Here is a 23,495-nt window from a genome sequence, read left to right as displayed (position 1 = left end):
CAACATTCATGATCAGCTCTTGTGTTATAGCAGAACAGACACATTAGGAAACTAATATTTTATCTACAATACACTAACATGTTAACACGTTAAGATAAAAAGATTTTGCTTCAAAATCATATTGATTTAAGACAATGCTCTAAAATTAATTGTTAGTGCTTAAAAAGAAAACAAGGATCACTAAAAACATTTAAAGGGAATATTTTGTTCTCAGCTAAAGAGGACACCATCTTGTATGTGTTTCATTTAAACAGCATTTTGAACAGAGCATGGTAGAAACTACCTTTTGTTTAAGGCTATAACAAAGAATTAAAAAAATCAGCATCTAGGAGGCACACAGTGAGAACACACTAGTTTTAAGCCATTATATGAACAAGTCAACTTCCATTCCTGCTTCTCACAAGCTGTTTAAGCGCCACCGTTCCACTCTATCTAACATGTTGCTGTAGTAATCCTGAGCTCCCGTTACACTCAGTACCATGCCCGACCCACCTGTCACCATGAGCTGCCAGATGTACCTCTGACAATGGCCAACAATTAAAAAGAAGCCTTGAAATAAGCTTATTAGGACTAAAAACCACAAGGAATCGGGCATTCGCACTGAAAGTGATAGGGCAAGACTCTGGCAACACAAGAGAACAACACTCTGGCCCTACAATCAGATGCGGTTTCTTTCCACACAGTGATACAGGAGTAAAGACTGTTCTGGATTAGAAAAATAATTTATTAGTCCAATTTTTTATTAACTTCTAACAGTACCCTTCAAAGGAAGTTCCAAATATCACTTGCTACCATCTAGTAATTTCCCCATTAGGAGTTAAATAGAATTATCAGTCCACAATTAAATAAGAAAATTTGGTATACTGGAGAAGGAGTACCCTGTTAATTTACACAAAAAAAATACAGATTTTGAAGATGTGTAGCAAGAGTTACCTATCCTATCTGTATAAGCTTTTCCTTTGTATATTGAATTAAGGACTATAGAACATACAGCACAACCAATTTGTATCACTGAACAGAAAATATAAAGGTCACCTGATTTCACTTAACTGCAAATTGGGGGGCGGGGGGGGAGCAGTGCAAAATCGGTCCACTCAAGCATTTTTCATTATTAAACAATATACTTCTGTAAGAAACACTTATTTAAAATATAATGTAGTATGATGAAACTACTAAAAGTAACAAACTGTTCCATCCACTTCTTGAACATAAAAAAAGTAAACATTTAGTAACCTAGCACAGAAAGTCAACGTACCGTAATCTCCCATCCTGCGCAGCTGCACCCCCAGCTATAATTTTTGTAATGAAAATACTTGAATCATCCCCAATATGTGGGTTGTCTGTACCACCTGCAATGCTAAAGCCAAGTCCTGAATTTCCCTAAAGGCAGAGGGGGAAAAAAAAAATTACACATTTATTTTGCAAAGACACCCTAGAATATCTATTTCATAGAATCATAAATAATCATTTGATTCAATATAGAAGCAAATCTATATAATTTTCACTGATAAAAAACTTAAGACACTTTACGTATGATTATATGTAGCATACTGCTTAAACTATAATTTATTTTCATAGAACATAAGCCATTGTGTAAGAGATACAGTTCCAACCACACAGCTTTCTCCAAATGAACTTGATAAACTAGATTAAAACTTCCCTCTCTAGTCAGATAGATCTTGAGATTATTCATACGAATATTTGCTCCTTATCAAATTATTAGTGACAAATTATTTTTCCCAGAGAAGCCCCTAAGTAACTTGTGTCAGGTCTGTAATACGTCCTCACAAATGCGGAGACCGTGACGTTTTCTCTTCAAAGGTTGCCTGCCCTTCCTATCAACTGCATGACCTCTTCACCCTCTCAGTAATCAGCACAACTGCACACATATCAAATACAACCACTCCTGGATTGCTTTTTATTAACGTGAAGTTCAAGAAAAAAAAGAGAACTGAGATACATCTCTACACTGTAAACCTAAAAGAGCCATGCATATGACAAATTGTTGCTTGTAATCTCAACTGGAAGCCTGAATCTCAATGTAAAACTTAATGGTATAAATAAAAGCCTAACATAAACTAAATATAGGAAATGAAATCACTATTTGTGGTTTTACTCTCTAGAAGTCTAGATAATAACACTAAATGCAGTATGTCTCAGGGAGATCCTTCCCCCATTTTACTCTTAATGGTCAGGATATTAATAAAAACTTCTATTCCTGTTCCAGAAACTGTGTGTATTTTTTTTTCTTTAGGCTGTATAATCTATTTTAAATTAAAAAACAAACAAACAAAAACAACAACAAACAAGCACACACAGCACACACCAAAAGCACAGTAAGTAGTGGTTTGGATTGCCATTTAGCAGTACTAAGAGGTTAATTTTTCATATCAAAGTATCATAAATACCATCTAACATGAGTACAGAAAGACATTTATCATGTTACCCTTTCAAGAGTAATTTCTTCATACTCATAATCTGCATCCGTGCCATTGACCTATAAAGAAAGAAAAGTGAGACTTCCAGGGGATTTGACACTTGACGTGACACAGGTTACTTGGCTGGGGTTCACTCCCATCAAATCTCAGCTGATTCCCACTGACCACTGAGCTCAGAAGGGACATCTCTGTACATGAATCACGCTCTTGTTGCAGGAGTTTAAAAGTAAAGATTTCAGAGAGCAGACTGTCCTACAAAGACACTCCGGAGCAGAGACCCTCTGCTTCTGATTGCCAGAAGGAAAAAAATGCTTGAGATCCTCAGATGTTTCTCAGGCCATATGGCAAGTTGAAACTGAGAAAAGAAGGGGTCACAGTATAAAGAAATCATATAGAGGAACAGAGCAGTATTTTCAAACTATTGTTCCTCACAGAGCAGAGAAAAATCAAAGACTGAGGCTTTATATAATTTCTCACTAGAAATGGTTAAGACCCTTCCAAAGCAATATTTAACAATTGTTTATATTATTATCATGTTACATATATGCTAAACATCAGCAATTTAAAACAAGACCAAAAGGAGAAGAAGGGTTTAAAAGAATATTTTATAAATCTAGATGAAAAACCCAAACACTATAGTAAGCCTTGTTGTCCTCAAGTTTGAAAGGACACCCACTTTCTTTGCTCCCTACAGAATCAAAGAAGAGAAGTAACAAATATCAAATTAAGCAAAAACAATTAAATATCAAATTTGTAACCACATTTAATATAAAAGTAACATTAAGGTTTTTGCAATTACTAAGGGATCTTGGAACTCAAATTCTTTCCTTCACAGATACCTATGTCAGCATTTATGACATGCGGCTATAGGCAATTCCCTATTTCAAGCCTTTTAGGATGAAATACTTAAGAAATAACACATATAGTACTCTTTTACAATGCATCCTGTCATTCTTAATATATTCTATATCTGGTAGCCTTCTGTACTCTTAACATACTATTCAAGATTTTATAAAGATACAAAATACATGTATAGAAGGAAACATTCGAAAATCTGTAGTTTTCTCCAGAGAATTTTAAAAGGGACTTCAATTCACCCCAAACAAAATTAAGACCACATCTACATTGCTCCTCACATGTTTGTTTAATGTATTTAAAAGCTTCAAAAGCTGGAGAGGCCACAACTTACACAGGTTGTCTAATATCAAGCTCATTTACCTACAGTTTTTCCTGAATCTCTAATTATATCTCCCCATAACACAACAGAAGTCATGTTCATTCCAGACATATGAGATTATTATCATCTTCTTTGCACAGGATCTCAAAACCGATATGTCCTTAGTTTCTTCAGTGGAAAAGATACCGTAGTGTTAACACATGATATTTCTCCACCATAAAGGGAAGAGGTCTTGACCTTCTGAATACACGAAACTGTATCTATTACTACACCAACACAAAAGAAGCCCCTGTGATCAAGAAGTTTTTGTGTTAGCTTAGTCCTTGAGCCATTATCTACAACAATGACAACATGTGCTAACCGAACCAGTCAGCTACTATTACAGTTCCTGGGAAATGGCTCACAATGACTGTGGCCTTTATCAGTATGTGGCCTTTATTTTTTTTTTAATAAGTAACACAGACAATCATTACCATTATGCTGAACAAAGCTAATCCTAATATATTTAAGCAGTCTCTTGTTTATTTCCATGCACGAAACTCTATAATCCAATTTTAAAACATCATCTAGATAAAGAGCAGCAAACAAGAACCTCCATCATTTTTATCTTTTGCTTTATCTCAGTTCTATGGTCTCTCTTTCTTTTTTTTAATTTATCTCTGAATTCATTTTCTCTAACAAACCAAACACTGGCCGAGACAGGAGCAAGGACACGTTGAATGATATAAATCACTGCCATACTCTACTTTTTGCAACTTTTTATCCACTAACCCAAGCTTTATTTGCAAGGACTTCCCCTAGATCAAGGGAGTTGTATACAAATGCTGTAAATATGCCACAATCTCCTTTGAATGTGAATATTTAGCAGAATTTAGTTAGAGCCTTTTGGCTGTACTGAAGTTAATTTTGTCACTAACTTGAGTTTTGTGTGTATTTCCTTGGGCTTTTACAAAGAACAAAAAAATACACTTTTTGGTGGTTTTTTTCCAACCCAGTTTTGAGCTCTAAGAGGGAGAACTTCCTCAGCAGCTTTACGATTCAGATAACAAGAGCTGTGTTCTTGACCATTTTTTCCCTGATGACTATCTAGAATCATATTTTGCCTTTTTAAATATTGTTTTTCAATAGAAAAAGATCTAATAGTCAAGGTTTTTGTAGATTCATGACGCAGTTACTTCACAAGTATGATTTTACACTACTTATCACTTAACAATTCCCTTAGCTACTTAGGAGCCAAGAAGGATATTCCTTTACTCAACCTCCTACACTTACAGAGCAGGTTTGATTATACATAGTTACGGTCTTGTTTGTTTTACATTCGCTGCAAGTTGGTAATTTAGACAGCTTATCATTTTGAGTGCCAGTTTGTTCCGATCTTATTTGCTCTTTATGTTTCTACAGTCCAGTGTCCTCCACGTGCCTGTATCAGATGGGGCCTTCTGAAGCATTAACACACATTTATTGTTCATTTTCTTCTTGGTTTAGTTCTCGAGAGCAGGGAGACACCTCATCCTCTGTATGTTTTTCTGAACTGTATCTACATCACATCAATGAAAGGGCCACACATTGCAGGCTACTGCTGGGATCCTTCAGCCAGAGGCATCATTATTACACTCAGAACACACTTTTGAGCCAATTATGTCACTGTACTAAGCTTTTGTCTTTTGCTTAAACTGTTAATTCACTCTTTCATCTGCAGTGAGCTATTACAGATCCTTGTAGCAACATCAAGATACGAATGCTTTTGACAAGCACAAGATTTACTCTTTACTTGCTAATACCAGTACCTAGAATAAACACATCATCAAGCAACTAGCACAGGCTTTAACACTGTTCAGGAAAACAACAAGCAAATGTAACTAACCATAGGAGGAAGATGCAGGAGGAAAATTCACACTTAAAACCTATGTCAAACTAATATACATTCCAAAGCCTCTCAAGTCTCAATCTGCCAGTGGTATTCCTACCACAAAACACACGCTGCCAAACAAAAATTTAAGCCTCCACATAACTACACTTATTACCTTAATGTTTCAAACAGAACAAACACATTTTTATGTACATTTGGAGTGCTAAAATCTGAAGTATAGCTACTGCACTAAGTGGTGTTTTTATGAGAAGTGCAATGGAAATGGCACATTAAATATTAAAGCATCTGCCTGCACAGTTGAAGAAACAGATCGTTCTCTGAGGTTCCAGAGGTTCAGTGTCAAACAACAGTGTTTTGCACTGTCACACACTAGTACTCACATAGAACCCTCGACCAGGAATCTACAATTCCTTTTTTTTTTTATGAAACAGCTTTAAGGACTTCAAATAACCATCAGCACAGATGAGGAAATTATGCACTACCAGGTGAAACAGACTTTATTAATTAGTAACAACCGACCTATAAAACTATATACAGAAAACATTATCTACAGTTATAATAGAAAGCAAGTGTAGGCTTACGTATGTTGGAGTCTCCAAAGAATCTGTATTCACCAGAACTGGAGGGGGATTTGCCTTTAACAAAGAATAAAAAAAATTATACAGCATAAGAGAAAATAATACTAATGATAATTATACAACATTTAATTTGCTGTGTTTCTCAGAGTTCTGTTAAAAAGTAGTCTCAGTTTGAGAATCTCAAAAATTCACCTTTTGGAACACTTGTTTCTACTCTGAACAAAGTGCTTTCATCACACACACACACAAAAAAATCACATTCTTCCAGAACCCTGAGCTTACGTATCATATACAAGTTCAGTCATTTATTACCTTTTGAAAGGAAACACCAAATCACGCCAACATTTGACATGATGCCAGTTACCCTTGAAATTTGTGACACAACATTCAGAAGTTGCTCTACCAGCCAATATCTTAAAACCACATTTTGGTGGATTTGATTCCTCTTTGCTCCTACCAAAACGACTGTATTTCTTTCCCTCTCTTTGAACTGCAAACTGGAAACTTACCGAAATGCAAACTTAGGGAAGAAAGGATTTACAAAACTGCCTTGTAAAGCAATCCACAGCAGGCATTCACCTACCGCATAACAGCATGTACTTTCATCAGAAAGTTATAATGGGTTCTCGAGCCATAAGCAGTTGGAGATTATTGCCACAGAAAAACAAACTAGTACAGCATTCCTGCTAGCCAGGAACTGGGAGAATAAGCAAACACTTTTATTCTCTGATGTTACTGAGAACATTTTCGCAAGAAGTGTGTGTTCGAATGAAAGAAAATACATACAGGCTGGTGGCATTTCTCTGAAATGCTTCCAAATAAGTAGATTTCCTGTTTTTCCACCAATTATCTGTCTTTAAAATAGGTAGCATGTAGCCTGCTCTAAGACCAGAAAAAAAAAAAGTGTGAAGATATATTCCAGATCCCAAATACCGTTGCATGTAACAAGTTCAAAGGGATCCACAAACTCAGTGGCACAAAATGAATTTAATCTTTCTGCTTCAATGTACAAAAACAATCTTTTTTTTTCTCCCATCTTTTATGGGTGTATGTGTGTGTGTAAATAAATTCAGGGACAGTTTAACAGGCTGCAATAGAAGCTCGTATTAAACACGTTGAAAGATAAGGCCTGCAAAAACATGACAACTACACTAACCTATTCATATTCTGTATTTTAGTTTCATTACCATGACAACATCGTACTTCTGAAGAATTCATGATTTGTAAAAGCCCCGAAAAGCTGGGAAATAAGCAGTGACTCAGAAGTTCCTTACAGAAGACTGAGATGAATAACCTAGCACCACTACACAGGAGCCATCAACGTGCCACCGGGTTGCTGTGTCAGAAATCAGGCCTGTATCACTAAAGTTGGGTGGCATATTAACAGAGTAGTCTGTAAAAAGAGGAAACACAAAGGATGACACTTTGGACCTTGTCAAGGTGCCAACACCTTTGTCATCCAGCCGCTCTCCCAGTAGCGGCAGGAGCACAGCACAGAAATCATGTACCACTGACCGGTATCATGATGAAAAGCTCTCAAAGCAATGCTGTCTCTCACAACCAGCTTCTGCCGTTAAGTTGTACTCCAATTTCTGCTTTTTATTCAAGCACAAGTTCTATTAGAGTAAGGTTAAATTAAAAGTAAGATCCTGTACTAAAAATATGAATCAATTAAAATATGTATAGCCGTGCCTGTAAGAGCTTTACAATCAAAATGATTTTCAGAAGAATAAAACAAAATGTTACACTGTACTAAAAAGTACCTAACTGAATATGAGACATCAGGAATCTAATCTCCACTGGATCTAAAAAGAGATCAGTATCTATACATTTATTTTATATTTGTATGCCACCTATGACAAGATTTCCTATTTATAAACAGAAGACAGAACCAGGGTTAATTTTGAAAATTCAGCCACTTTCTTTACATTTCAGTCAATTTTGAAATACATTTTTATTTAATACCAGAATTCTGTGATATCCTAGCATAGTAAAAGAAAAAGCAGTGTCAGAGAAAGCTGGTTTCCCATTGATGTTTTTCTTGAGGCTGACTGTGCGCTTTCATTTCATGTCTTGAAAAAGGAAAAAAAAAAAAAAGGAGGAAAACTAGCTAAAAACTAATTGTTATTGGTGGGTGAGGCTTCTATGTGAACAGCAGTTTTGAGACATGAACTAGCCAACCAGTGCAAATCACCTTCCATAAGTGATTGTTCCTAACACTCCTTCTGCCCATATCTGAGTTCTACATCAAGCAGCAGTAATTTACCAGCATTTCCAAGCAGGAAGGAGAAAAGCTTTGTTCCAGAACTTTCAAAGGCAAAGGTATGCCTGGACACCGCAAAGACACAGGGCAAGATCTAACTCAAAACATCAAATGTTTTTGGAAGGAAGACCTGCTATTTTAGTTTGTTATGCCAGAGTGCTCCAAATTACCAAACACTTTCAAGCTTCTGTGCCAGGGCCTGTTCAAATATTTAAAAGCCATTTAACAAGTTTGTTTACAAGCAGGCTAAGGGCTTGCCTAAAGTGCAATGTAACAGGCAAAACAGAAAGATGTATGTATTGCACAAAAATGCATCTGAAAAATCCCAACTTGATTTTAACTTCCTAAGTGTTCAGCATCATGTCTGATGCACAATTCCATAGCTGACTCCAGCTATGGGCTGTAGGCACGAAGACAGAGGCACAGACCACTCAGTTCTTGCTCTTCTGCTCATGATCCAGCATCATCAGTGGGCATGAACATTGTCACAGCAAAGAAAATATGAATACACATAGCAGTAATTATTTTAAGTTACGTTTAGCCTACTGGCAGTCCTCTGAAAGTAAATGCTACGGGAGCCTTGGCTGTCTTTATCCACCAAGGCTGACAGCACAAGGCCACTGGTCACAGCTCTGTCTGCCTCAAATCCTGATGTGGGCAGAATCACTCTACAATGAGGGAATAGTTCTGAAATTAATCAAAACTCTGGTCTGTCTTGGGAAAAGAACAGGTGGCAGATTTGTATAAACAGACATTCACTAGAATTTGCACTCTAAAACTGTAAAAACTTTTGATAATTATTGGATTAAGTAAAATTTAACAGTGTAGCAGAGATCGGGAAAGATGAGCACCTGTTGCAAGTCTAGCCCTGTAGCTTGAAAGCAGACCTTAAGAAAAAAAAAATACTGACATGTATGCTACAAAAAACCTCCCAGTGATATTCTGGATAGCTCAATATCCTTTTAAAGTTCAAAAATATCTGTCATCAAATAATTTCTGAAAAGATGGGTCACTTTTTGAAGGTGTGTATATATCTCATTTGTATATGAGATGAGACAACAATTTTCTGTAAATAAATAAATCAAGCAACAACATTTTAGTAACAGTGAAATGGCTTTAAAATTATTATGTAAGAGCACAAAATATCCTATTGCTTCTTTCCATTCTTTTTTTTTCTTAAGCTATTTCACAACTTACTGATACACTTTCATATGAAAATACAGATATTTTAAATGGACTAACAGCTGCTATAAAACAAACAAAAAGGAGGAAACAAGAGTATTGTTATTTCACAGTTCATCTCAAGCCTCTGTGTGAGAGTACCACAGCATGAATTCAAACAAAGCAATGAAATAAATTGAACAAATAAAAGTTGAACAAAATTAAAGAAAAAGGAATAAAAACCTGTGGTATGGTGGATGGGATGACAGTGGTCTCAGCAGGGACTGGTGGGACAGGGATCACGGGGACAATGGGAGAAGAGGAAGGAACAGCTTCTGTGGGCTAAAAATCACCAACAAAATGTCAAAAATAATGAAAACCAGAAAAAATAAATTTAAAAACAAACAAGATGCAAATTTAACAACTTAAATTCTGAAGCAGCATATGGATTTGGAGACTATAACCACAACTGCAGACAACCATGCACCTTTAAGCACAGCGCACATGGCAGCAACACATCCCCAGCAACATGCTCAGGTCAGAGAACCCAGCGCAGTCAGACACGTTCACCGGGGTTACACCAAGTTACTCACCTTGCAGCACAGAGTAGTAAGACTTGGGGGTCCAACAGAGAACCCGGCCATGTCAGTGGACAGACAGGGGGGCTTTCTGTGGGACAGCTTCACAACAGAAGCCCCTCACCATCACACCGCAGTGTGCAAAAGCAAGAAACAGTGGCTAAAGCTGACAGCACTGAACAAAGGTAATATTTCTTTTTAATAAAGGGGAAAAAAAAATCAGAAGTATGATAAGGTTTCTAAACTGGGCAAAAAATCGAAGACAATCTTCTAGTCAAATGGGCGTAAGATCCTATAATAGATTCAGTCTACCTCCCAGATCTTCATACAGGTTTACTATGCACCTTCAGACTAGAAGAATTTTGGTCTTAAGAATTTTCATTAACATATTAACTGGGAAAGCTACTGACACTTAAGCTGCACGGGAACAAGATTACAAATAGCATTTTTAGCAAAACATTGACTCAAATCACTTTGAGATGTTAACATACTGGCTGTCAACAAGCTGTCAGCAACATAAAACTACTGGCAGCTCTAATCAAAATTACAAGCTGAACAGCAGATCAAACCTCATGCAACTTAGTTGTTCCAAGACATTCTTGTGATCTTTAAATATTATGAAGCATAATGACAAAAGAAAATATTAAATCCTGAAGATGAATTAAAAAAATCCACAACATAAGTATTAAACACACTTTAAAAGTTTGAGATATTTTAAAACAAAGCAATATAACCCAATGGCATACACCAAATTAAAGAACAAAAGCAAATATCAAAACTGAAACAGCCCAAAAGTGTCAACCCTTATTAGATGTATATATGGTATTTCTACAGGGTTTTTTTCAGCTCAATCTACCCAAAATTAACAGCTGGTGAAAAATATTGCTGTTATTGAAAGACATAAGAACAAGATACATTTTGTCTTTTGAAAGATTATTACTAATATCATTTAAGCATCCTTACATCTATGGACAATAGAGCAATCTTTCAAGTGTTAAAAAAGGGGGATGGGGGAGAATCTAAATTGTTCTAGAAAAATTATAATATGCATTTTGCAAAGGGTGCAGGAAACGCTCAGTGCAACAAACCTCCAGCTACTGGAAGAACAATGTAACTTTCAGAGGCCACATCAAATTACATAGTTCAAGCAATCACGCAGTGTTACATATGCCAAAAATAAGCTATCCCTTTGAGTTTGCCTTGTTCTAAAGTAAGCAGCTTACCATGTGTGCACACAGTAAGAAAAACCTGTTAACTAAAATTTCAGATATACACATACTACGTATCAAAATATAACATAACATTAAGGCTGACAAGCTAACTGTCAACAGGTCAGAAAAAATTCCAGCTTTACAGTTACAACTCCTGCAATAAGAGACGGTTAAAAACAAACTGAAGTTATTCTTAGATACTGACTGCACTCCGCTACCTTTGCTTAGCAAAATAACCGACACAGTCATAGCTGATTTTTCCCTATGGGCCAGACCATGTGCAGCCCCCTCTGCACCACCAGGCAGCTTTACTTTCCTGCTTCCTTCCTTTTCTCAGCTCTTAACTCCCTTGTTTCTCTGGGATTCTCATTCCCAAATGATTCAAGAATCCTCTCAAATTTTCGAATTTTTATCCTTATTATTTTTAAAGTGCCATTGTTCAAAGTCCTTTAATTCTTTCATGTTCCAGTCTCATAAGCTGTTAGTACTGTAACTTTGTTTTCCCTTTGTGCTGGTGGTTTAGTATCTACTGACTCTTAAAAGCTGCTCCCTGCTCCTCCAAGTGTCCTGGGCACACTCCTGTCCTGTCTCCTCCACTACCACGTGGGTGAAGACAAGCTGACGACACTGTGCAACCAAAGGATGCACAGATCCAAACCAAGACGAGAGTGTCTCCACCTACACATTTCATGGAATACAGAGAACCGGTGTAGGCATCACGGCCACCACAAGGGAGGACAATACAAAAAATGAAAAGGTTTCTAACTATCAGAACGAGAACATCTGGAACATCGTTACCATAGAAGAATGCTAATTTTATTTTATTATGGCAAGTAATCAGTCTGAAAATTATTATATGATGCAGGTAACTCTGAGATCAGCTGGATAGGCTCCAGCAGCTCAGGGAATCGTTTTCAGTGCTCTACTTCCCAAGAATTTTCAAGAAACATTTGTAATTTTTAGGAATTCTCCAAATTACTGGGCTAAAGTATTCTGAAACAAACAAAAAAAGCAGCAGCTTATCATCAAAATAATTTTAACTAAATATGTCTCTGGTTACAGCATTTAATAATTCTGGACAAACTTAAACTACAAAAAAGCAACAGGCCAATTAAAAACCTCGAAAAAATATATATGAACCATGGCACACGAGTGTGATAGACCGTTACACACAGATATGCACAATGTAAACAATAACTCACTAACAGTCTGTCAGCCTAAATCAGTGTCCTGACACCTACGATGAAAAGCCATTCTGCTACAACAGTAGAATAGATCTAAATTATTTTTAAAGTGCAGGATGGACTTCTAATATTTATAAACAAAAATAAAGTGGTATGTTTTAAAAAGCACTAAGATAATACCTTTAAGTGATCAATTAAAATGAATGCCTCCAAATCTAACACTAAGTCAAGATGTTGTGAGAAGGAAGAACACAACCACCTTCTCATGTTCAACCAACACACGCAGGAACTTCTCCTGTGAGGAAACACCGACCAACCTGAAATTATCAGAGCACCATACACATCCCGAAGCAGATCAGCTAAACCAGCAAACTCCAGAATGTGCTATTTCTCAAGTACTAAGAGACATATTTTGGAGAACAAAAAAAAAAAAAAAATCAAGCAAATCAGACTTTCCTCACTTTCAAGAAATTACTATAAAAAACCTGCACTGTGTACAGTGCAACAATCTTAATGGGAAAACACCAAGCAGAATTATTTCTTTGCCAGCCCTATTTCAATTATTACTACTTTGACTTCTAGCAACAAAATACAAAAGAAAATTAAATAACGTTAAGTCTCTAGAAATAGCAGGGATAAAACTACAGAAAGAAAGAGTGTGACATACTTTCTACAGTTTTGCACCAAAAATGCACATCTGTAAGTACCTGGTGCAATACATACCTTTTCTAAAGAACAATTAGAACATGAGCCATCAGACACCCAACCACTAGCAGCTTTTACTTTTGCTGTGCTTTTTGTAGGACTCTTTTTTACGCTGTCACGTAGGTTTATAAATTTTCCTCTGTGTTTGGAAGATGCCGGCAACGTGGATGAGCTAAAAGCTGGATGAGTGCTCAGTGCCCGCTGCTGGTGCCGGAGAGGCTGTGTCGGCTGCATTTGAAGATTTTGACGGATTTCCATTCTCGGGCTACTTGTTAAATCAGTGAGCTTGAGTGTTTGCACTTCACCGTCATCTGGAGCACCACAGTATTTGTAGCAATGATAGTAAGTAGTCATGAGACTAGCAACACAAATAATCCTTCTTCCAAAAAAATAGAGGCAAAATAAACCAAAATATTCCTTCCTGAGAAAGTTCAAAACACGATTGTTTTCTGGTTTATGGTCATAGTAAGAAACACTAAATGCTGTCTGAGTTAGTACTGCATGTTGTGTGCTCTCTCACTCTATTTAGAGAGCACCATTGAACCACCCCACGACAGTCAATTTGCTGGGCATAAATAATCAATGCAATGCACAAACTATTGAATAGATGGCAAAAGTCATCTGACTTTATTTATTAAAAAGAAGCTATGAAAGGTTATAGTAGAAGCTTATGGAAGAAAGTAACTATCGCTAAACTTTGTTGTATTTTTACCTTGTCAAAACTTCTCCGAGGTCTACATCTAGAAAATTTTAATACATACCAGTTTCTGTACTTTTCTGAATACTTTATGTGGGCTTAAAACTAATGAAAAGTTTATGACTTGTGAATGGGCAGACACATTGTACAAAATTTCAACATTTAATTTCCAAAGAATATAAATTTGTTCAGACCATAACAGTAACAAGAATTACTTTGTTTTAATAATTTTATGAATTGCATTTCCATTGCAGTACTGCAAGACCAGTGGTTTAAGGTGCATATTGTTTAAACTAAAAGCTAACCAAAAAAATAAAAAGACATTTAAACAAACTGGAGTTCTTTATTATTTTATGCATTCGGTCTTTAATGCTACAGATGCATGATCTCTATACTACGCTTTTGCCCCAATTTTCAAAATTAAAAAACTCCAAAACAACTCCTATCTACCCCCTACTCGCCCCCCTGCCCACCCCCCCCCAAAAAAAAAAAAAAAAAATCACACGAGGACCTAGTTTGATTTAATAATGCTGTTGAACATTTAACTTTACCAGCCAATTTTAAATGACTCATTCTGAAAAGAGGTAAAGATCAAGAGCGAATTCCCCAGAGCCCACACGAACATGGGCAGCTCAGTTCCCAGGCTCCGGTCAGCGGTCACACAGCCTTTGACAGCAAACACCCAACCAGCATTTGCGCAGCTCTGGACCAGCCACACACACCATCTGCCTCCTGCCCCACGGGTCTGTTTGAGGAATATGCTGTAATATGAATACCTGGGTATAAGAATGAAGGACACCATCCCATAGGACACATAGATTGATTAGGTCAGCTGTACCGTATTTGGATAAAATGAATAGACTACATCAGCTGATACCATTAAAACATGATTATTCTCCTTCCCAGCGTACACTTCCTGACAGTAAATCTGAATATTTAAAAAATATGAGTCAGTGTAATTTGTACACGGAGAACAGAAACCTAGAAATACAGGCCTATGTACAAACATGTCCAGTTATTCCTAGCATGGATATTAAGAGGTAAATAGAAACTGACAGATGCTCCTCTAATCACCAGGAGCTGTCATGTCTCATCTTCTACCCAGAATGGATGTAATCAAGAGCCACATAACATACCATTAATGCAATACTCATAAATGCAGAGATAGAAAGGTTTCTGGCCAGTGACAGGAAGGTGGAAATGCAGTGGTCATACAGTCACAGACTTGCACATGTGTATGGTGGGTTTTTCTTTGCCTTTGAAGTATCTGGGAGCTGGAGGACTGTCCCCCACTAATACATACAGGTAGATGCACCTGGCTTGTTCTGTGTTAGACAACCAAAAGTCTTCCGATTTTGTCGTTGAAGGGCAAAAGCAGAGCGGAAGATAAACATGTTGTGCATAGAGGTAAACGGTTCAAAATCAACACACCACAACTAAATCTCCTTTGAAAAATGTCCACAGATGCGCCAATACTGAGCAATTCCAAGGCACATTCCCCAGCCTGCAGGGTCGTGCGGACGGAGGCTGTGCCTTCTGTCGAAGCCTCTCTACCAGTGGCGTCTTCGGCAACACTGTGCCAACTGGCTGCTCTGGTAGACCACAAACAACCATTTTTTTCCAGAGATGTTCACAAGATCATTTGAAGTTTAGCAGGCTGCATTCATATTACCCATTTTACTTACATGTCAGTACTCTCTATTTTCTACCCAGCATGACACTGTCTAATTACTGAAATGTAGAAAGGAAGAAACAAGTGGGTTTGGGTGTAAGGCTTTTCTCTTGCATACGTAATAAAACCCAAAATATGTGATATTTCAGATTCAGAAAAGGAACATCTTATTCCTGAAGCCATCAACTTTGTTTAAAACACACAGACCAAGTAGCCTCTTGATTAAAAATAAAACCAGCTTTGAAGCATTCTGAGTGAGAAGTGAGGGCAAGGGGAAGAGATGCTGGACACCATATTCTCGGAAACCCAGATGTCTGGTTTCCTATATTCTCCTCCAAATAAGAAAGTGGAAGACACAGAGCAAAGGACAAGCCAAAGGAACTCACATGTCTCCAGTGTGCCTTCAGATGTGCTGACTTCAGTGGCAAAAGAATGGAGATGATGTAGCAGATAACTGGTAACAGTACAAGGTTTTTTTCTGGAAGTCCTCTACAACTTTGGTCCCCGAGATGATATCAATAAGATATCAATAATTAAAAGAAAACAAAAACTTGAAGGCACTTGTAGTTCCAAGAGCAACAGTCCAAGCACTGAAACACAGCCAAGGAACAGGAGGTACAGGAAGAAAACCCAACTCGCCCTGGCACACAGTGCAGCCCTGGCTAACCTCCACTGGAAAAGCTGAGGGCGCATTGAAGTTTAGTGCTATGCAAGTGCGGAAAGTGAACACAGCATCTTGGTCAAAAAAACACAGGAAGAAGACCAGAAAACATAATCAAAGCATAGTAAGGGTTACCTAAGATAATCATAGTGTAAACTGACAACAACCTAAAAAAAAAAAAAAAACAGTAGAGAAGGCAAGAAGAATGATATCCAAAGAGATTAACCAGGTATTTCAGAGTCCCAGGGATCATTCTTCCCAACTCCATCCACTCGTGTGAGGTCAGGCAGAGCCCGCCTTGCAGGCGCACTGACAGAAGAAGAAAAGATCCCTGGCAAAGCAGGGGGATAAATGCATAATTCAAAGCAAGAAAAAACAGTTGTGTAACTAAAGCTGCACAGGTCTGGCAGATTGTCTTTGACTGCAGAAAGCCTGAACCTGCAAGTGTTCTCTGCAGACTGTATTAATCACTAGCATGAACCACTTCACTCTAATATCAATATAACCAAAGAGGGTTCAGGATCAGATTGTGCATTCACATTATATAAAAAACTCTGAATGGTCTGTTGCTAACACGAAGTTGCATCACCAATATTTCATTTCTTTAAATTACTACATTGAATGTACAGTGCACCCTTCCTTGCAGCTATCTTAAAGTGCCAGTAATCTTTTACAAGTACTATTTCTTCAAGAATCATTTTCTTTCCACATTCTATAACACCCACTCAATAACTGGATAACAACAATACCTATGGGAAGGGAAAACGGTACTAAAATTTGACCAGCAATGTCTATCTACAACAAAGGGGTTTTTCAAAGCTTCAATAACGAACCTTCATTACTTCAAAAAGCAATTCTAATAGCTAGGAGAATCCTCCAAAAATAATTTTATACTTCACCCCTTTCATTGCCTTCAAGCAGATACCACAAAATAAGCATGTTCTCTTAACATGACTGATGAATACAAGCCCATATTCACTACCTCAAGAACGGGTAATGCAAGGAGCAAGTAGGAAAAAAAATATCTTCCAAAGTGAACAAAACTTGAAGAGTGGTAGGAAGAAACAATTTCGATTCAATACTGAATATAAATGACATAATTATTTCTAGAGATATATAATTTAAGGTCTGGCAGTGCAGTTTTATATCTTTTCTCTGAAGGCCATCCTAGAACGCGACAGGACATTTCTCTAGTGAGCCTGCTATTTCAAGAACTTTGCATCCATCTTCCTCCCAAATCACTCAAGTCAATACTGACTAAACATACCTTCAGGGTTTTGTAAGTTTGCTGGGGTCCAGCACTGGTAAGAATAAAACACAACTACCATCCATCCTCATCCATAACCCATGCCAGCTGTACACTGCCCCGAGCATCTGAGCACACTGCCAGCATTAACTCTGATGCACCATCTCTGGGGGCTGGGCAGGGCCTCAGGACCAAAGTGCCAGGGACCTGGACTGTTCAGCAAGACACTGAAGACATGCACTATTTCCTGAGAGTATTTCTCCAGGACTTTAAACAAAATGTAGCATCAAGGGCATTTGGGAATAAAACGTACCACAAATATTTCCCTACTTCCAAAACAGTGTTTCACAGAAATAAAACATGGCCAGGTTTCACAAGAGCTAAAAAAGTGTAGAACATTCTGAACCGAAGCGACCACTTAAGTAGTGACTTGACATTCCACAAAATATTCATAAATCAAACCAGCATATAACACAATCAGACTTGCTAACACGCTGTATGTATCTGAATTGTGAGAACTCAATTGCACCCAGGCACAAGTACTGCCTGCCCATTGCTGATCTAGTCTTACAGGGTAAAATATGTCAAAAACAGGATAGGAAGCAAAACCACAAAATAAAAAAATACTATTAATACAAGTATGACTCAAGATATTCCCTCTCAACAGGTTTACAATTTCTTTCAGGTGAGAAAGGTTCTCTCTGACCAATGGACCATTACTGTGCTTTAAAAATATACTTCCCACTTGAACTCAACTCACCTGACACCTAGCTCAGCTTGGCAGGATAGTAACTCTCCAGTTTTGATATGGATAACATATCTATTTCATACACAGTGGCTAAAACCAGATTATTTAAATACACATGATTTTTCAGCGTTCTAACCACTCATGCTTATAAATTTGTGCCTGCATTTGGACCCTGTACACTTCATGAGCATGGAGGTGTTGTTCAGACAAGTCAGCGTACTCCATACTGGTTTTTAACAATAAATTGATTTACCACAAACAAGACCTTAAGAGAGTCTGGCTAGGGTAAAAGACAAGTTTAATTATGATGGCCTCAGCCCATGGGTGGTTACAATTTAGCCTGCCTGTCATATTGCACTGACACAAGGATGAGGAACTTTTGGCTTCAGATTTGGGTTTCTGACCCTCCTGCCCCTGGGCTCTCCCTGTTCCTTGCCAGGATGGAGCAAAGACTGATTCCCATGGCTTCAAAAGGATGAAGGAATAAAAATACCTAGGTGTCCACCAGGATGCTACCCAGGTCTCTCCAAGGAGAGTTTGGACAGAAGCTGAATTTGAAGCCTGTCAGGGTATGTGAAGATGGGTAGGTCGGTACATAACAGTTTTACCAAGAGATTTTGAGGACAGACAAGCCATCTTGGAGCTGTAACCTCCGTTCAGGTAAGTACTGTAACAAAGATAGGAAAGTTTTTCTGGATCTCAGAAAGGAAGCAGCTTATCCACCCAGCCCTCATGGATTAAAAGAACCAGTCTGAACACTTGTGACTTTACTTTAGATCTCACTTTCTTCAGAGTAAACCATGGCTCTTGAACATCGCATCTCCATGAGCACTATTTTAAAGACACAGCTAGCATGCTAGTGTCCTGGTTTTGTTAAAGACAAGTTTCTCTTTTAGTGTATTTGCCTGTCAGCTAAAGCCTTCACATTAGCTGCATTTTCCTGGAGAACCAGATACAAGTTTTGGTAAACAGAGCAATGGAATGTGAAGTTATTGATAAGCATGTATCGACATCTCATGAGAGGGGCAATGAGAGACAGGTGACCAAGAAACTGACCAACTGTGTATAACATTCCATTCACATGAATACTTCATATAAAGTAGGAGATCACAAGGATCTCGTCCCTTTTCTTCTTTTTCCCTTTTGCTTATGACCGACATTAAGAGAGGATCTTGCTAGTCGTCCCTGCGAACTGAGGCCTAGTGACAGACCGAATCCAGCTCCGCTTGGCTGCAGAATCCAATCCAGGACTTTGGGTGCCGGCTCTGCAGTTGTTGAGACTTTCAAGATTGGTTTTGTATATTTTGTATTATTTTCTCTATTCTTATTAGTAGCATTAGTAAAACATTTTTAATTTTTCCAACTCTCTTCTCTCTGTCCTCCTTTTCCTCCCAATCGCCTGTCCTTAGTGGGAATAGGGGAGAGGGAGGGGCAAATGGGGGAAGGGGAGGGAAGAGGAGGTTAACAATACATCTGCCAGGGTTTTATTGTCACCCCGCAATCTAAACCCTCGACAGCTGGATATGTCTGAACTGCAGGACTTCTCTGGTTTGGCTTTTTTTTTTTTTTTTTAAACTCAGTCAACAAATTGATTCTCTAACCTAGTTTCCTCCTCAAAGCCCACAGCATTTTACAATGAACTCAAATGAACTTAAAACTCCGGACTTAAAACAGAAATAAATAGCACTGAAGGGGAAAAACAGTAACAGCAGAATATCAGAAAAATCACAGATGGCAACAACGACCTGAAGTGATTAAAAGACAAATAAGCAATTTATTTACTGTCAATTCTTTATTGCAATCTTCATGTACAAAAACAATCCAGTTAGGAACAATTTGCAACATGACTGCGCAAGCAGAAGTTAACCAGCAAAGGCAGTGACTTGCTGAGGCCTAGTGAGCAACTTTTACTGCAGAAACATAATTTAAAAAGAAAAGGAAAGCTATGACCATTTGCAATAATAGAAGACAAGACAGACTGTCCAGCAGTTTGTGCGATTAAATTCTATTTCGTAGCAAAAGCAGAGCTTTGCATATGAGGTAAATGGATACCCACAAAGAAGAAATGGGGAACCTAGAACTACAGACTCTCACTAGCTCGCTCACACAGTATCCAGTGGTGGTTTGACAACTAAAACTTCAGATGCCAGGAATCCCATGAACATAGAAACAATTTCAGCAACCAGCCTCTCCTCTCTCTGTCAGGATTTCAAAACAAAACCTTATAGGCTTGACTTAACAACACATACACCGTTTCATACAAAGGACATCAGGACCGTCCATTTCTTATGTCTGGTATTCAGAAAGATTTACTTAGCACAAACTACTCTGTCCTGCCAAATCTCCCAGGGACTGCTTAACTGGTTGAACCTCAGTCATATTCCAAATCCGTAATACATAAAATGTACACAAAGTTAATATTTGTTTTAATAAAGGTAATTTGTGACTTCTGTTTTTCAAATGCTAAAGGAACGTCTGGCACTCAACCCTCCGCAGCACGTCATCTGCGTTCACCATGCAACCCAGCACTCTAAGCTCAAAACACAGTCAGGAGGCTCCTCATTTGGGTTCGTAAGTGCTATTGAGAACGAATTTAATGCATTTAATTTGCAACACAAAGATACGGGGCAAAGAGAAAATGTGCTCTAAGACTTTATTATAGAAAAATAATGGCATCTCCAGGGTGTCAATATTTTAGTGTTTGAAATTCACAGTAGAAATGATAAGCTGTGATAGGAAACTGAGACGTGATAGACTCTGTTCACTCCTGAAAACACTATTAAATCAAAATACAACAATAAAGGTTGGGTACTGTTTACATACTTTATTTAATAGGTATGACAATCCTTATAAGCTCTTGGAAGACATTATTTCCAATAATTCCTAAATTTTTCAGGGACTAACTAAATCCTATACAGTATGATTATTATGATTTATTTAAATAGCAAAAGTGGCATATCTATCTAGCTCTGACACTAGGAAGTGATCTCTTTCAACACTAGAAATCTGACAGCTAACTCCCCAAACTATCCCACTACTCCTGTTCAAAAGGGATTTTCGTGGGGGATTTATTTTTAAATAGAGTAAAATATTAAAATGATGCATGTGAACCTTATCTAATCTACAGCATGATCTGTTTTTTCTTTAAGCTAAGAGATATTCAGATATACTTATAGCACCCCACTGCCCTCAAAGTACTTAAGGGTACAGTCTTAAAGAGCAATGAAGTGATCTGAAGGAAGTCAATGAATCCAAGCCAGAACTCTCCATTTCAAGGCAAGTATTTATTATTTTATTGACTATTGTATTATTCTGTGATCAATATATTATTATCTGCCCCAAAATATCTTTATAAAAATTTTTTAAAAATCCCTAAAACACTGAGCATGAGCAGAAAGTAATTAACCTCACATTAATGAACAGCAAACAGAAAACCACACGAGAAAAGCCATCTATAGCTTCCCATTAGTTAAAATCTACTAGCTTTTTCAGGACAGAAATGATAGAAATTTTTGCAAAATTAAGAACTTGATTTACACATAACATGGCTTCATACTAAAGCCACTCCTTACTTCATTTACAAAAGTCTTCATATATAAAAGTGGCATTAGCATTTTATCTTTAGACATGCTGAATCCTTCCCAAACCTACGCTATGACTTTCACTATAGTTCTGACAGCTTTACATTGCTACCCAGATGCTTTGCCTTTTTACTGCTCAGATCTAAGGCTCAAATCTTCACCATGCAATTATGAGCTGGGTACCTCATCTGATTCTATCCATTCTTACACCATGGAAACACTGGAAGCTCCTCAGACTTGCTTCCATGACAACACACAGTTACAATACAATCTCAAAATAAGCACCATTATACAACACATCCAGGCTCCAGAATGAGTCATAGGAGCCCTGCAACATTTCAGCAAAATAGGCAACTTTTGTGTCATGTCAAACACTCGGTGTCTTCAGCAAATTAAAATTCTATAGGAGTTCTAACAGGTTTAATGCCTATCATTACTTGAGCAAACTTTCACTCTGCAAGTAAAGAAAGACAATTTGGTTTGTGGGGTTTTTGTCTGGTTGGGTTTTGGGGTTTTTTTGTTTTGTTTTTGCCTTGCAATGCTGTTTGCTAAATATTTCTAAAGACTATAGCACTTTTCAGTATAAGTTAAGAAAGAATACAGCCTTATGCAACCTTGCAATGGAAAAACAAACATTCATGTATGATTTTAAGTTTACAATGTTACTCAAACCAATGTGTTTTTAAAAACAAGGTTTACAGATAAACTGACTTATGGTCCGTAATTATCCAACGGCATTTTATCTAGATTTCGGGTTAATTTCAACATAGAAACACAAGTCAGATTTGGTCAGTGCATGGACAAACAGCTGTGGTGGATCCACAGCCAGCTCGTGGAGAGCAGGAGACCTGAGCCAGTCACTCTGGGTTCCACACAAAACCAAAAACCAGCCTGTCCTTCCCATGAACTGGAACTAGGCCAAGTCAGCTACAACTGGAACTAAACTGGAGCTAACTAAGCCCTTATGTATTCAAACTGCGTGCAGAAGTCATTTAATAGTTCCCTGTCGTTTCCGTGAGGACTCTCCAGTTGTGACAAAGACACAGGAGCCAGGGCACGAGGTTCAGCCCCCAAGTAGGGCGGCAAATCCCCTGTGGGACAGAGCAGCGCAGTGACACTCACACAGCTCAGCACAAGCCAGACCTGACATGCAGGACTTGCCTTCCTGCCTCAGTGCCAAGGAAGACCTGGTATCACACAAACCAAGCATTTTGTATTGGTATCACACAAAGGCATCCATCAGCCATGTTTTGTGTGGCACATCCTTGCTTCATTTAGTCTGGATAAAAGAAACATTAACTATACTAATCCGAAAAAAGTGGGCACCAATAACTATTGTTGAGAAGTAGCCTAAGTTTCTCAGAATACCTTAACAATGTAAGCTCTTCTTGAGTTATGACTTTAATTTCAGTAATTTTTTTGGTCTAATTTTGACAGGATACTATTTTACACAATCTTTTCTGCCAATTTCCAGTTAGTTCAGATAATCAAAATGCCTAATCTACAATGAAATGTTTGAATTCTTTAGGATACAAACACTTGAAATTCTTCATCTTTTATGCTGGTTACTGAGGCTTACACACAAATTAACAGGTGTCAAATAAATTTTCTAAGTCCTGCATTACAAGAAAGGAGGTGAAAGTAATAGTGTATGGTATAAAAATTAACACTGGACAAAAGCAAACTGTCAGCACTTCTGCCATTGCCCTATTACATTAGAACACA

General features: G+C 37.7%; 1 protein-coding gene across 9 annotated transcripts in view; it reads right to left on the bottom strand.

Moving 5' to 3' along the window:
• DLG1 (discs large MAGUK scaffold protein 1) overlaps positions 1-23,495 on the bottom strand; it is a gene marked incomplete at its 5' end in the record, with an annotated part of 153,988 nt that overhangs the window by 49,360 nt on the left and 81,133 nt on the right. For all 9 annotated transcript variants that reach the window (XM_082056855.1, XM_082056851.1, XM_082056853.1 and 6 more), the window contains 4 exons: positions 1,256-1,380; positions 2,447-2,497; positions 6,067-6,120; positions 9,731-9,829. In XM_082056855.1, coding sequence (XP_081912981.1) covers positions 1,256-1,380; positions 2,447-2,497; positions 6,067-6,120; positions 9,731-9,829 — 329 coding nt within the window. The remainder of the gene's footprint in view (positions 1-1,255; positions 1,381-2,446; positions 2,498-6,066; positions 6,121-9,730; positions 9,830-23,495) is intronic.

Source organism: Streptopelia decaocto (genome assembly GCF_964273445.1).
Source record: "Streptopelia decaocto genome assembly, chromosome: 6".
In the NCBI taxonomy this organism is placed as follows: Eukaryota; Metazoa; Chordata; class Aves; order Columbiformes; family Columbidae; genus Streptopelia; species Streptopelia decaocto.
Note: the sequence above shows the minus strand (reverse complement) of the source record. Positions and strands in the feature narration are given on the sequence as shown.